The sequence below is a fragment of the Patiria miniata genome, unplaced genomic scaffold (genome assembly GCF_015706575.1).
Source record: "Patiria miniata isolate m_02_andy unplaced genomic scaffold, ASM1570657v1 HiC_scaffold_2, whole genome shotgun sequence".
In the NCBI taxonomy this organism is placed as follows: domain Eukaryota; kingdom Metazoa; phylum Echinodermata; class Asteroidea; order Valvatida; family Asterinidae; genus Patiria; species Patiria miniata.
The window spans coordinates 9,364,283-9,379,396 of NW_024037058.1; the positions used below are offsets into that span (position 1 = coordinate 9,364,283).

General features: G+C 40.7%; 1 protein-coding gene across 4 annotated transcripts in view; it reads left to right on the forward strand.

The window, feature by feature from the left end:
* The first annotated feature begins 3 nt into the window (after positions 1 to 3).
* LOC119726444 (E3 ubiquitin-protein ligase ARIH2-like) overlaps positions 4 to 15,114 on the forward strand; it is a 30,493-nt gene continuing 15,382 nt past the window's right edge. The window contains exons 1-7 of one of the 4 annotated variants that reach the window (XM_038198097.1): positions 4 to 114; positions 3,986 to 4,205; positions 4,863 to 5,003; positions 6,368 to 6,518; positions 7,788 to 7,909; positions 9,484 to 9,593; positions 10,321 to 10,438. In XM_038198097.1, coding sequence (XP_038054025.1) covers positions 92 to 114; positions 3,986 to 4,205; positions 4,863 to 5,003; positions 6,368 to 6,518; positions 7,788 to 7,909; positions 9,484 to 9,593; positions 10,321 to 10,438 — 885 coding nt within the window. In that variant the 5' untranslated portion in view covers positions 4 to 91. The other 3 variants (XM_038198100.1, XM_038198099.1, XM_038198098.1) reach the window with 3 other exon arrangements.

Below are 15,114 nucleotides of genomic sequence, written 5' to 3' on the forward strand. Positions count from 1 at the left end.
GATACAGCGCAAAGTCAGAATTTCAAATACAAGTAGTCGGTACCTTCAAGTCCGTCTGCATGCAGCCAGTCGATTTGCGAGTGACCGATGAATGATGGCGGAAGGTTCGTCAAGGTATGAAAAATAAATTGGATTTTACTCAATGTCTCATGAAATTAATGTGTAACTGATCAACACTTGTTTTGTCAATAAGATCTGATGCAGTCCGTTATATATTTTTTGTTTGATTTAGCCTCTAGTTTTGTTGTATTTTGTAAGTGTAAACAAGCACGTAAATAAAACTTAAAACTAAGGTAGCCACATTCTATGCGACGCACTAAACTCCATGGCCGTGCTCAAGCACCGAGTTTACTCCACACTCATGACACTACATGCACTAGCATGACTACTAGTGCGTGGCCATAGAATGGGGCTAAAAGGCAATCAAAAACAATCGATAGGCAATAGGCGTATATATTAACTTAGTCAAAGCTAAGTCAAAGCAGTCTTCATTTAATTCTACAATGTATATAATCCTAAAATTGTGCCAGACCTACAACTTAGGCCTTTAGGCCAAGTAAAAAAATATAGGCCTTGGCTTCTCGCCGGGCCCCAGCCCACTTCCTTTTTTTCCCAGCCGCCTCTTTTTTTTCCTTTTCCTTGTAATTCATAGCCTACATGCATTTGCAATGTAATTTTGCATAACTGTTTATTTTAAATGCATTGTACATGTATAAATAATGTCTTTTTATGTTTCTAGCAAAATTGTATTATATGGCTCCTTTTGACACAATTTTGTAGGACCTATCAGCAAAATATTCAAGAAAAATTGAAGGATCAATCGGCCATCTTGGAAAATCCGCCATCTGCCAAATCCGCCAAAAAAGACATCTGTTTCCTTCATTTTTTGAAAAAGGCCAGACGAGAAACTACTTTTTTTACTCGGCCTCATTATTTTTCACAGTACATGTAGGCCTATGATGTACCTTGGTAGAAAGTGCAATTTTCTTATGCATTTTCGGTTGATGCCAGTGCAAATCAAACACATTGTTAAAATTGCATTCACTGTCTGACAAACACGTACATGTACACTGATTGCTTTCTATATTTTCGTGTTGCATTTTGTGGTCTTCGATGTCGCTTTTACCCCAAGATTTCCCTCACACATTCAAAAGCCTGCTCTCTATAACTGCATCATACATGTATAACTATCAACGATGGTACTGTCTGAAAATTTGGGACTCTCAGTACTGTGTATGAGAGTCCCAAAACTTAACGTATTGAAAACATGCAATACAAGAAAATAGACTGTCACCTGAAACAGCCTGTCATGCCAGTCCAACACTGCTTCAGTACTGCATCAATCAACTGTGCCAAAAGAAACATGTGGCATGAACCAGGAACTAGTCTCTATTTCTACTCATTTCTCCATAGTCAGCCACCAGACTAATGACACTGAATGAGAGGTCAGACTTTTCAAATAGGTGGACCATGGTTGGACATGTACCAGTCTAGTCTTCAGCCTCAAACTTCCCTCTCATGTGCAAAATATTGAAGAAATGTCTCTTTTATAAATTGAATTGAGTCTGCAAACTTGGTTGGTGAAATACTGAGGACCTTTTCTTGGCCCAGTGGAATTTTTGGAGAATTTTCTGGCTAAAGAGTGAGTAAAGTTGGCCTGATTTTAGTTTTGCACGTTTCAGAGCACTCCAGGTCCCAGTCTGTGCTGGTATATACTCAGCAATGTCCACATCTGGATGTCAGTGGTTGCAGCTGTTTTGTTTTTTAAAAACATTTCTAACTTTTAAAACCGGTAGTTGGGTGAGTCCAACAACCCACATGATCCAATAGATATTACAATTTAGAATTACAATAGATACAAATGGACACGGAAGGCACAAAATCTGAGACAAACAAAGTGAACATCATTCCATAGCCGGGTTGTCTAAGGGGAGTGGCTAACTCGCAAACAGCGATAGGTCAGTTGCCTACATACATAAAAATGTAGGCTTACAAAATGTTACAATCATCGTATTTATGACTGCGTACATGTATTTGATAGAAGTGATCATTCAGTTAACCCTAACTCCCTCTGAGGCCTTTTTGCTAGGATGTAGCCTCAATCCTGCAAAATCCTCCAATTGGCCTCATAGAAAAATAGCATATAGCCCAATCCTGCAAATTCCTCCGCTATTTCTTGAGTATGGTCCATGGAGGGGTGACCACTGCCTGAATTCTGCAAAATCCTCCGGCTATGACTGTCAATAGGCTGAGGCAGAGGCAGTGACATCCTGGAGCAGTGCGGAGGATGTCAAGTATAATCAAGGACTAAATTTATGCACGGCTGAGCATAAACAACACAAGGTCCGGCCCAAGACCTTGACACAGTGCGTACTCCGAAATCAGCAACCCACTTTTGCCATGTAACCTCAATCCTGCAAATTCCTCCAATTTGCAAAGAGGATTTTGGAGGATTCAGGGCAGTTAGGATCTGTTGTAACAGTAGTTTGCCAATGAAGGGTTGGTCTTTTGGAGAAAAAAATTACAAACAAGTTTGCAAAAACATTTTTAAAAATTCAACTGTTAAATTTCCCCCTGAATCTGAAACCCAGGCTAGTTATACCGACTTAATGCTTTTACACTGTCTCACTTTGGTTAGAGGAAAACAATTATTTCTCAATTTGTCCTTCCAAGTACGGTACAGGAAAGCATTGGGGGAGTGTATGTAAACATTGCCCAATCGACCTTGTGCATGTACCGTACATGTACATGTATGGTGCGAGGATCAGCACAATCATTAATCATTGATACTTTGTGAGGAAATGACCTTCATCACAATAATGCGCTGATTATACATTGTACAATAGACTGTGCTGACTCTTGTTCAGTGTATCGAAACATGCAGTGAGCATAGTTCTTCGAGTTACGTGTACATCACATTTAACCTTGTCCTAAATGTAGAACATTGTACATACAATGATACATACTGATGTAAACATTGGTCTCGAAAATCTGGGACTCTTAATACTGTGATGTGTATTAAAAGTCAAGGAATCCAATCAGCCTATTGCTCATACAAATGTAAACAATGTTGTTGTACAGCTTGATTGTCATTACATGTATATTAAAACATCTTGACAGTGGCCTTCTTTTGTACAGCAGTTTCGTCTGATGTTTTAAAAAGATCCACAAAATTTGAAATTTGTTCTGATATTTGAGAGCTAAATGATAAACATAAAAATGTAACAACTGGAGAAAAAAATTGGATTTAAAAAATCTAGGATCATTTAAATTTTGCCTGTGTGTACCGTACATTCAAAGAAATTATTAAAACTCTCCTATTGTTTGATCAGTCACAGACTGTCAAATATGTCTTTGACTTCCCGTGCCATGTACCGGCTATTTATATACTGAATACAGTAGAACGTCGCTATACCGAACACTGGCATACCAAACATTCGGCTATACCATGTATGTATACTGAACATCGTCTTTGGCTCCCAATTTTTGTGTACAAAACGTACTGAACATTGTTGTTGAAAAATATGAACAGAAAGTGACAAGTGGATATCATTTTCCCGAGGAATAGAAGGGGAAAGCCAGCCATTGCTGTAGTTAGTAAGCTCAAAAACTGTGTAATTGCATAATTGAATAGTCGGCATGAGTTCAACTTCAAAGTCGTCTTTCAGTAACTACATGAATATGTACCAGGGCATGCAGGGTGAAGTTCTAAATGGCGCTATTTATTGAAAAGTGAGTACTGGAGCACCTGCACCTTAAAATTGCTATACCGAAGGATCGCTATTACGAACAATTAGTGTGGATCCCGCAGTGTTCGTTATAGCAGCGTTCCACTGTAGTAAAAAGAAAACTAGTCAGATCACATTCGTGTTTACGGTGATAACAGACAAAAGAGGTACATGTACAATGTAACTGGTTGTTACAGCTGGCATATATCAATCACCTCCAGTCAAAGCATGGCTATTAAAAATTTCCTTTTCGAAAGATTAAAAAGTCCCCCAGCGAGAATGGAGAGCCAGTCAGATGAGTATGAGTATGACGAGTACGAAGACGTTGATGCCTACTATGATGAGGGGCAAGATGAAATGGAGCCAGAGGACGAACGAGAACCTGACCCTGAGTTTTACGAGTACAGGCTACTCACTGTAGACGAGGCAAAAGCATTCTTAGCTAAGGAGGTACAGACAGCTGCTGATATACTCAAGGTATGTGGTATAGGGTACCAGACACTGAGTATTATGAGTACAGGCTACTCACTGTAGATGAGGCAAAAGCATTCTTAGCTAAGGAGGTACAGACAGCTGCTGATGTACTCAAGGTATGTTGTATTGGGTACCAGACGCTGAGTATTATGAGTACACGTTACTCACCGGAGATGAGGCAAAAGCATTCTTAGCTAAGGAGGTACAGACAGCTGCTGATGTAGGGCACCAAGCATCGAGTATTATGAGTTCACGTTACTCACTGTAGACGAGGCAAAAGCATTCTTAGCTAAGGAGGTACAGACAGCTGCTGATGTACTCAGGGTATGTGATATAGGGTACCAGACACTGAGTATTATGAGTACACGTTACTCACCGGAGATGAGGCAAAAGCATTCTTAGCTAAGGAGGTACAGACAGCTACTGATGTGCTCATGTACTCAATGCATGCGATATAGGGGACCAGACAGAGTATTATGAGTACATGCTACTCATCATAGATGAGGCAAGAGTAGTCCTAGCTAAGGAGGTACTGACTGCTGCTGATGTACACAAGGTATGTGATATAGGGTACCAGACCCCGAGTAGTATGAGTAGTTAAGTGCTGGGAATCGTGCTACAACTCAAAATCACTATTTTCTTCTTTCCTGCTACTTGTAGATTCCATGCTTTGCAGCCAAGGCTCTTCTGATGTCTCATCGATGGAACCTAGACGCCATTCAGAGTCGAACCAAGCAGGACATAGCCAACCTCCTGGCTGAATGTGGAGTGCTTCCATCAGCTGATAGTAGCCTTACAAAGGTACTAATGAGTAATAGGGCAATTCCGTGGTAACTCGCATTACATTTAGAGGTGGTCTTCCATGTGCTGTTATTTCATAAAGTCAAAGCAGTGAGGGTGGATTTAAATTCTCACAGAAGATCCTTGAAATCAAGTTACGAATTAAATTTTTCTTAAAGCCAACAAAATAACTTTCTGTTGGCTTGGCAATTAGATTTTTATCGGTAACTCACGCTACGAGAAAAGGACATGGCACAAGTACCCTTACATCAGTAGGATGTAATTACCCTAACAGAACTCAACCCATCAAGCCCCAAACCGCATGTTTTGTTGGAATCTGTCAGGATGGGTACAGTACCCCTATTATAACACACCTCAAAAATCAAAGTCAGAAATATTTGTGTGCAGTTTCCCATGTGGTGTTGGAATTTGCCAGGATGGGTATGGTTCCTAGTAAATCACGCTAGGGAGTTAGGGTTAAAGTCATATGCTACAATTTCAATTTAATATTAAAAAATAATCAATCATAAAATCTCTAGATGGATATATTTCGGTAACTCAACGCTTGCACGCACTCATTCACGGCTTCACCAAATTAAAAACTAACAACTAACGGAAATTTCCAAAAATGCGTCTTGAGACGCATCATCGGAAGTGGCCTTCTTTAATTGTTTTCCTCAAAATGACAGCATGATAGAATGAATGATTTCACAGGGAGTTTAGTACCATTACTATCTTTAAACCAAGTATGCTTTACAACAATCATTTGGTCGGGTACTTTTTTGGATAGCTGCAAATGATGTACCGGTACTCTACCTTTAAAGGTAGAGTCCATCATTTGTAATTTGTGCATTTTGTCCGTTTGAAGCAACAAAAGAGTTCAAAATCTAATGAAGGATACTGAGCAACTAACCTGATGAAGTTTCAGCTAAGCTTCAGCTGTACATTCCGAGAAAAACAGCATTCTAAGATCTCATTTTCAAACCAAAAGTTGCTGAATCATGTTTTGAATTGTTTTGAATTGCAACTATACGCGACATTGCGCACTGATCCGACGAATTATAACAACCGCGCGCGCGTGTGCGTCGTTCGAATACTTGTGCGCGCTGCGCTGAATAACAAAACGAACTACTAATTTAAATTTTCCTACGGTGCTTCTTAAGAATCACCGTTGGAAATGCCTTCTTTCGTTGATTACTTCAAAATGACAGCTTCCCAGAAAGAATAATTTCACAGGGAGTTTAGTCTCCTTACTATCTTTCAACCAAGTTAGTTTTTCAACAATAATTACGCCAGTTACTTTTCGGATGGCTGCAAATGATGGACTCTACCTTTAAGTTTGAAAACACTCTGATTACTATTTCCCATTACATGTTGTTGTCTAGGAACCTGCCACCCCCAGCAACTATGTCTGCCCGGTCTGCATAGAGCACCAGTCTAAAGAGCAGGTCAGGTCGTTGCTATGCGGCCATTTTTTCTGCAAGGACTGCTGGACACAGCACCTTGTGGTGCTCATCAATGAAGGAACCTCAACAGGTTGGTACTATGGCCTCCCTGCACACTGCACATGAGGCATCGTGGCAAAATGAGACAGAACTGGGCAGAGGTCGAAATGAGGGTTTGCGGGTATTTATACGAAACAGAATGAAATTCTCCTCAATACTATTTTGGACATTCAGTTGACAAGCAATGGCTGTTTAAAGTTTGCATTTATTGACAGGTCAAAAAAGAAACATTTTGAGAAAAAGGTCTAAAAGGGAAAATACAACATTTGCAAACATCAAACAATAAAAGTACCAAATCATTTTGAAATACCTTGCTGGACTGTTAGTGAATGACAGTGTAAAGCATCCTGTAAAATCATGGCACCTGGTATACTGTCATTTTCAAGAAAAGTGGTATTTTTGTATCAATTTCCAACGCTGATCGGCCGATCAGCGTTGGAAACAACTGGCTTTTTTTCAAATACTGGCCCTAATTGACCATCGCACTTGTTTGCAATCGATTACAAACCTATGAACGGGTACGAGCCAGCTAGACTGGTTCCCTGACCTTACAATTCCCCAATGTATGTAAACTGCTCTGTTTCTTCTTATATGGAGTCAGGGAACCAGACTACAGGAAAATGATCGTTTTTCTTGGTTTTTATAGCATTTTCGAACCCAAAACCTCAAAAAAGTCAGTGTAACTATATTTGCTATATATTTCCAACCCCCCAATTCCATCAATTTCTGAAAATTACAGCAAAAGCAAATGATGTTTATTCCTTTTAAAGTTTCGAGTTTTGTATTCGTGAAAATGAAATATTCTAAAGTTCTGTTTGTCCTTAAAAAAACTTATTCCACAATTTGTATACTATTTCTGTAACATATATGTAAAGTAGACATATCAAAGATTACCAACATCAATCAATCTAAAAATCAGGAAAAAATTCACCTCCATTCGTGTTTTAGGGGTTTTATTTGCATTTTTCTCCACTACGGCCTGTGCCCAGCTCAGTCTTATTTTGCCAGAACACCTCACATATACCCCTTAATGATGACAAAGAAAGGAATAAGATTTTCACTTTAAAAAAACGTACATTTTGTCTCAAGCCTTGCAAGTTTTTTTGGTGTCGTGTGAAAAGGGCTTAAGATACTCTCTCGACCTGACCTGATGATGTGCCATTAAAACAGGTCCTCCGTACAATTTGTAAAATTATTTTATTTACTTTTTTTGTTGCTTTTCAGTGATACTGTTAAGACTGGTTGGAACATTGTGATGTTAGCGTTTCATTTTTGTTTTGCTTGCGTACTATCTTTCCAGGCATCCATTGCATGGCTGAGAAGTGTCTCATGAGGGCGCCAGAGGACTTTGTCCTCCCCCTTCTGCAGTCTGAGCAGCCGAGACTAAGATACAATGACTTCTACTTCAAGGAGTCAGTCAAGGTATGGTGCACAAACTTTGCCTTTTTATTTTTTAGCGGACAGCGGCTCAAGAAATAGTAATGTTTATATAACCGACCTACAGATCCTTGTCATTTGATGGGTGGAACTCTCATCACGAGACATTCGTTGTTGATCCCATTCACACCGGGGCTCAAAAAGTCCCATTCGCCCATGGGGAATGGGAAATACTATTGAATCAGTTAGGATCATTCTTGTTCCATGACGAGGTATTTGTGTGCAAATGCATGCTAGTGTGTGCGTTCAGCGATGTGCGTAGTGCGTATTGTTCCAAAGAGCCAGCGCTACAGAGTTGGGTTCAAACGTTTTTGTGAAGGGGTGGTTTTGAACCAATTTTGTATCGAAATAAAAGTTCAAATATATCAAATGACAAGGATCTATATGTCAGTTATTTAAATAAATATTGACTGGCTGTAAATTGTGAAATAGGAGGATTATTATCGCTCGGTAAAATCTGGACTTTCCCAGTTCACTCGGCTTCGCCTCGTGACATGGAAAGTTCCAGATTTTACCTTGCGATAATATTCCTCCCATTCCACGATGAGCCACTCAATATTTGTATACTCTCAGTTAGTTAGTAACAAACGTTCCAGTGGCAGCCTTGCATGGCTATTTATCAACGCGTCCCTCAGGACCTGGCTCTCTATTGTGTCACTTTAATGGGTCTCCACTGACCGTCAAATGTCATCATAGGGTCACTGGGGTAAAGACTGGGGTAAAGACCTGCTTTTGTACTCAAAATAATATTCCTTCCATAAATTACATGGCACAATCTTGTCACTCATGCATGAGCATGCATGAGCATGAGTGACGAGATGACAAGGGGCTGCAATTCAAAAGATAAACCTGCAACTTTTGAATCGGAGACCAAAAGTTGTGCATCTGTTTTTCTCTGTTTTCTGAAAATGAATAGTATCTTCTGAGCTGAAACTTCAACATGGGAGTTGCTATGCAGCCGTCTTAAGATTTTGAGCCATTTTATTGTCGCAAATGAAAACATGCAGAAAAAGCAAATGATCCTATATACCTTTAGCAATTGTACTACCACCATCGTTTTGAATTTTTGAGGCATTCTGGCAAATTGAGACGGAACTGGGCACTGGTCGTATTGGAGAAACATAAACAAAATAGAATGGGGATGATTTTTTTTGGGGGGGGGGATTTTTAGATCTATTGATATTGTAATCTTTGATATGTCTGCTACACGTATTTCAAAGAAATAATATCAAAATCATTGAATAAAAGTGTTTTTAAGGAAAACAATTGGCATCTTATTTTAACGACGACAAAACTTTAAAGGCCTTTTTCTCAGTAATTTACTTTTTTGATATGTCCATAAATGTGAACTAAACAGCCATAACTTTTCTTTGTCCAATTGAAGTGCAATAAACAGTATAGAATTTTATTCTGTTTCCTAATACCTGCAAACCCTCATTTCGACCTCTGCCCAGCTCGGTCTCATTTTGCAAGAACGCCTCAATTATTTTTTCAGATTTTTCAAAGAAAGCCAAGGTTCAAGTCAAGTGCCCATTGCACTGTCCTTATTTGTCTTTCAGAATCACAGTAACTTGAGATTCTGCCCGGGTGCTGACTGTACCATCGTTGTCTATGCAGAGGAAGTCAAGAGCAAGCGAGCTGAATGCACACAATGCAAGACGAATTGGTGGTAAGGCAATCCAGTATTAACCCTCCTAGTGGGAAGTCAGTGTTCAGAGTCAGTGTTCAAAGCCTTCAAACCCTGCAGGTCAGTTTCAGGTGAAAGGTGATGAAGTGTTTCAATAACTGTGTCATACCAAGGGTCACTGCACAAAACGGAACTGTGAAGAGCAGTGAAGCGTGACTGAATCTGCCTGCTTAGACTAGAGCCCTATACATGTAGAGTATGCAACACACTGTCATCTGCTGTTCCTCCATGTAGTCCTGACATCACAACCCTAAATTTGCAAACTCCAATACTGGATTGTGGTAGTTTGATCGAATCAGCACTAAGAGCCCTACTTGGCAGGGACTTTGATGTCCCCTCTGAATGCAGTTCAGTTGGTGAAAAGGGAGTTGGAGAAAAGGAGGGATTAGGAATATTGAAATTTCCAAATTCATTTGGTTACAAAATTCCACAGCCAAAATATAATCCCTAAATTCTCTGAAAAGATGCTCAAGAATTCAGAAGAAAGCATCTAGATTTACAAATTTGTGAGGAACATGTTGCAGACCTGCTGGCCAGGACATGTCTTCTTTACTTGGAGGTGCTTTTATGCCAATCGAAAGCCCCCTTCGCCGCCTCCTCCCAACCCAGAGCAAAATATTCGAGTATCTTTGAATATAAGTGGATTGGTTTTTTTGGGGGGGGGGGGGATAAGTTGAACTATCAAATGTTTTTTTCTCTTTATTTCCAGTTTTAATTGTTGCAACAACTACCATGCCCCAGCAGACTGTGACATCATCAAGAGATGGCTAACGAAATGTGCCGACGATTCCGAGACAGCTAACTACATCAGTGCCCACACAAAAGATGTAAGTACAGTTGGACCATACATAGTACTGCTGCCTATAAAAAGTCCCCCGCAATCGGTATTTTCTATTTCCTTGCTTCATTCATGGTTTGCTGAGGGCGCTATTGGAAGCAGACAACAAAGTGACACCCAGGCTAGCAGTAATTATTCGGTGATTCGGTTAACCCAATAAGTTCCTATACCGCCCCCTCCCACCTGTCTGTCACTCCAACCGGAGTACTCTACTGTTTTAGGGATTCATCAGGGAATATGTGACCTGCCATATATCGTAATGAGGAATAACCCCCACCTTTGACTTTTCAAGTTATGGGCCTTATTCACGAGTCGGCCATATTGGATTGAGAGTGAGGTATAATCTTCATTTTTGGAACTTGTGTAGAGAAATGAAAGCAATGACGTTACAAATTAATACCAGTCTGCTCTAATGAACAATTTAAAATTTGTGATTAAACATACTCTAATGTTTTAAGCCACATTTAAAAAAAAAATGAAAGTGAGGCTTTAGTGAATAAATAGTCTGGCAACATCCCATTCAACAGTTCACAATTTATGAAATACATTCAGGGAACACGACAAAAATTGCCAACTTGTGCATATAAAAAGGCCCATATACATACCGGTACATCATAAAGTGCAAATCAATGGCTTTCAAATGGAAAAAAATTACTTCTGTAGCTAAATTTATTCCAAAGATCAGGGGTGTGAAATCTCAGCTATAGAGTTGATTTCAGCTTTTTTTGTTTTGGATTTCAGCTTTTCCCCCTCACTTGCTGTGTACAAAAGTATAGGAGATTTCAAAAGTTCAGCTTTTTTACATCTTTCTCAGCTGTTTTCAGCTATTTTTATCAGTGGTCACTCACACCCCTGAAAGATACACTGCAGGAACTTCAAAAGTGTCCCGCCGAACTTGGCCAACCTTATTTCAAGAAAAACGGCTCTGAAAAAAAATTGCATTGTGCCGCTAACGGCAGTGAAAAAGTTCTTCAGTTTTTCCACTTTTGTGAGTATTTTGTCCCAACAAAAATGCATAGTGTGAATCTTGGATACCTTGGCTCCTCAAAAATACTAAGAAACTCAATATTGATTTTGACGTGATTTTTTAAAAGCACCGTATCACACATCACAGCAATCAACAATTGTTCAATGTTCACTACATGCAGGTGTTTGCAAGGGGGGGGGGGGGTGGACAGGAAAAGTTGCAAGCAGAGCTTAACCCTAACCCTCCAGGGTATATTGGCTTGAAACCCTGCCAAACGCAGCAACATGCAACACTTGTCAAAATGACAAGCCTGCCCAGTGTAGCAAGATCCATCAGGCCAAAAGTCTCAAGGCCAAACTGCCTCAGAGTCTGTGGTCCCCCAACGCAGCAGGATACAACTCTGGCATTGTTCTATGGGACTAGCCCTCAAGTGTCTCAGAAGTGGCCGGTTTATGCACTGGTGTTGGTATCATTTTCAATCAAAGTGCACCAGACTTTTCCACCTGATGCACTGTGATGCATTTGGCAGGGTTAGGTTAATGAAACTTTTGTTTCAAAAGGGAAAAAAGAGGACCATAGGCCATGTTCAGACACCGTGTTAGCTAAAACGGTAAAAGTTAAAACGGTCGCTCACCACGGGAGGCCCGTCGTAAAAATAAAACTACCGAGCGTCCAGACATCGTTTTAAATATAGAAAGTTCAACTCGAAGCAGTTTATCTCAGTTTCTAAGGTCACGAAGAACAAATAAAAAAGCGTTCAGACATCGTTTTAGCAAGAAAGTTACACTGAATCGAGTTCAACCAGTGTTTTAAGGGAATTTAAAACGGTGTCTGAACGACCCCATATATAACATATACCTTGTAATTGGAGCCGAAAGTAAACATGACTACATAGCTTGTAATTGGAACTGACAGTTAACATGATTTAAGTATTTGTCTTCATGCATGATAAACCTAAATGCTCGCTAGACCAGATGTCTAGACTCTGTTCACACTAGACAATCAAATGTGCCAAGTTGTGGGAATGTTAAGTGTAATAATAGTACCAAATACCGCAAGCTAATAGATTGCCTACGTCAGTCGATGCACTGGCTGCACATGTGACTGTGATGTGCCAAACCATTGTGGTTTTCTGTGTCTGTTTCATTGTGAGTTTAAAAGTCTGTCCCGAGCCAATCTTGCTCATCGGGCCGGTATTTATCTCCAGTTTCCTTGATGTGAAACAACTACAAATATTTCTATTCCCCTGGATGGGATGCCAGTCCACTGCAGGTTACTCCCCAGCTAATGCCGGTACCCATTTGTACTCCGGTTGGAGAAAGGCAGGTATATAGGGGTGTTGGGGCTTGCCCAAAGACAAAACATATGGCCAGCAGCAGGATTCGAACCCCTGACCCTCTGATTATGAGTCACAAACCCAAACCACCAGGCCACACTCCCCTACTTCCATTGAGTGATCAACCGAAAATTAAAATTGCCTACATTTTCCTAAGTCTGATCCAGTGGTGAGGTTTCGATAGTTGACAGTGCAGAACATGCATGAATACCAGGGGAATTTTGTAGTGATTTCTTGGCCTGATAGTGTAATCAAAAAGGATTTATAAACTTAGTGGCGGAAGTACTGTTGACGTGTGCGTCCTACTCATTAGTCGTGGTCAAAGACTGGGTTTGGAGTTTGTCCCCCAATGCAGCCCATCCCTGGCAAGGGCTGTTAAAGGCACCACGTCTGTAGCAGGTACTATCAACAAGATGAATCAAATCCAGCCTCGGGAACTTCAAATCCAACCTCGGGAGCATTCCTCAACATGCCATATTCATGCTAATGCACATGAGTGAGGTTTGCTTGGATTATATCTGAGGTCCGAGTGCCAAACTTCCCAAGGCTTGATGTGATCCATCTTGTTGATAGCGCCCTCTACCACTGTATTTAACAATTGTTGACTGCTGTGATGTGGGATATGAGGCTTTTAACACCCATGGGGTGTATAGCTGCCTCAGGGACTATGCACCTCAAGGGGTTAAAAACAGCGTATCCCACATCACAGCAGTCAAAAATTGTTTTGTTATATCGTGCCAATAAGTCAAAAAAGATAAATGGTTGTAACTTACTGTGTGAGAAGTAAATTGAATCAGTGCGATGTAACCTTTGATAACTGAAGGTTTTGATGTCCTGCCGGACATGAGACTGAGCAGTTGACGTTGCAGTTCTCATTGCGCAAAGCTAGTGCGCCGGCAGGTTCCACACACAAGCGCAACACGCGCAATGAGCACAGTGCGATACCACACTGATCCCCACGTAAAAGTGGATATCAGTGTGTAACATGCATTTTTATTGTCCAGACACGTGGCCGTTCTAGACCAATGCAATTACAGCATCCAAGCACACGATATAACAATGGCTTTTAAAACCTTCTTCATATCAGAGGAATGCATGCACCTGAGAAGGAATGAGGTGTTCTGCACAAAAGGCACCAAAAAAAGGTCCACAAGTGATTTATATGTTCTTACAACTGATGGCAATTAATATATGGAGTGCACAGTTGTTAAGACAAAAACTTATATTTCTCGATGACTTTTGGTGAGTCAGGTTGGCAGGCAGTACTGTCCCCCTTCCACCGCTGTGACTCGGGTTTGATTCCTGCCTGGGCCAATATGTGGATTGGGTTTTTCAGTCCCTGCCTGATTGTATGGGTTTTTGTCAGAATGTTCTATTCTGGGGTTTTCCTCCCACATTGAAAACTGCAATTTCTTCACATTGTCTTCTCTTTACTGGGTCCATGGGAGATCAGTGGATTCCACTGAATGAACTACTTAGTTTAAAATAAGAATTAGATAAATAATAAAAGATAATCCCTCAGGGAATCTTCTGTGTCCTCAGAAATAGTGACACAAACATAAACAAAAAGAGCATAACGAGCATAATCCATAAAACAGTCCTGAATCCTCCAAATTCAATACGATTTTGCACACTCGGGAGTTGGGGTTAATTGAAAAATGGTGGACCCAACAAGGGGCACTATTTGAACAGGTTAACTTTTTATGTACCCACTCCATATAGTGCCCTGCTTTTGTGTCCTCAATATCTAAAAAAGACCAAGGGTTTGTTTCTGGTATTAAGGTCAAACACCTCCAAGCTTAACCCTACCCGGTACGTTTACCCCTCAAGTTCATCGACCTCCACTGTCGGCCATAAAACATCCTTCTCTAAATTCGAAACCCTGCCGTGTGGAAGTGTCCACTACCTGCCGATTAATCCTCTCAATCTGTAAAGTCATATTTCATCAGCTCCTGTTTAATCTTTCCGGATAATCGCCAGATTCTCTCAGTACCTGGGCCAGTGAGGTTTGACACTAGTGTCTTTCGGGGATTAGTGGCTGTGGTTTTTGTGGTTCGCGTAGCGGGATTCCGTAATGTTGTTGACCTAGGGGAAGGAAATGGGTGGCACCAGTCATGTTTCCTGGCATACATTAAGAGGCCGAAGGCACATCACGGTCTTCACGGAGGCTGGCCAACTGGAAGGCTGTCCAATGGTTCCTGATCAAACTGACTGTCCCCAGCCATGGCATGAGGAGGGGTTTGATTTTAGGGCTGGGTGGGGACCACTCAAGAAGATAAGGGATTATTTCAGGCCAATACATCGGTAGAAAATGGTACCCCCGGAGACAGTGCACGGATATACTATGTACACGTATCAACTC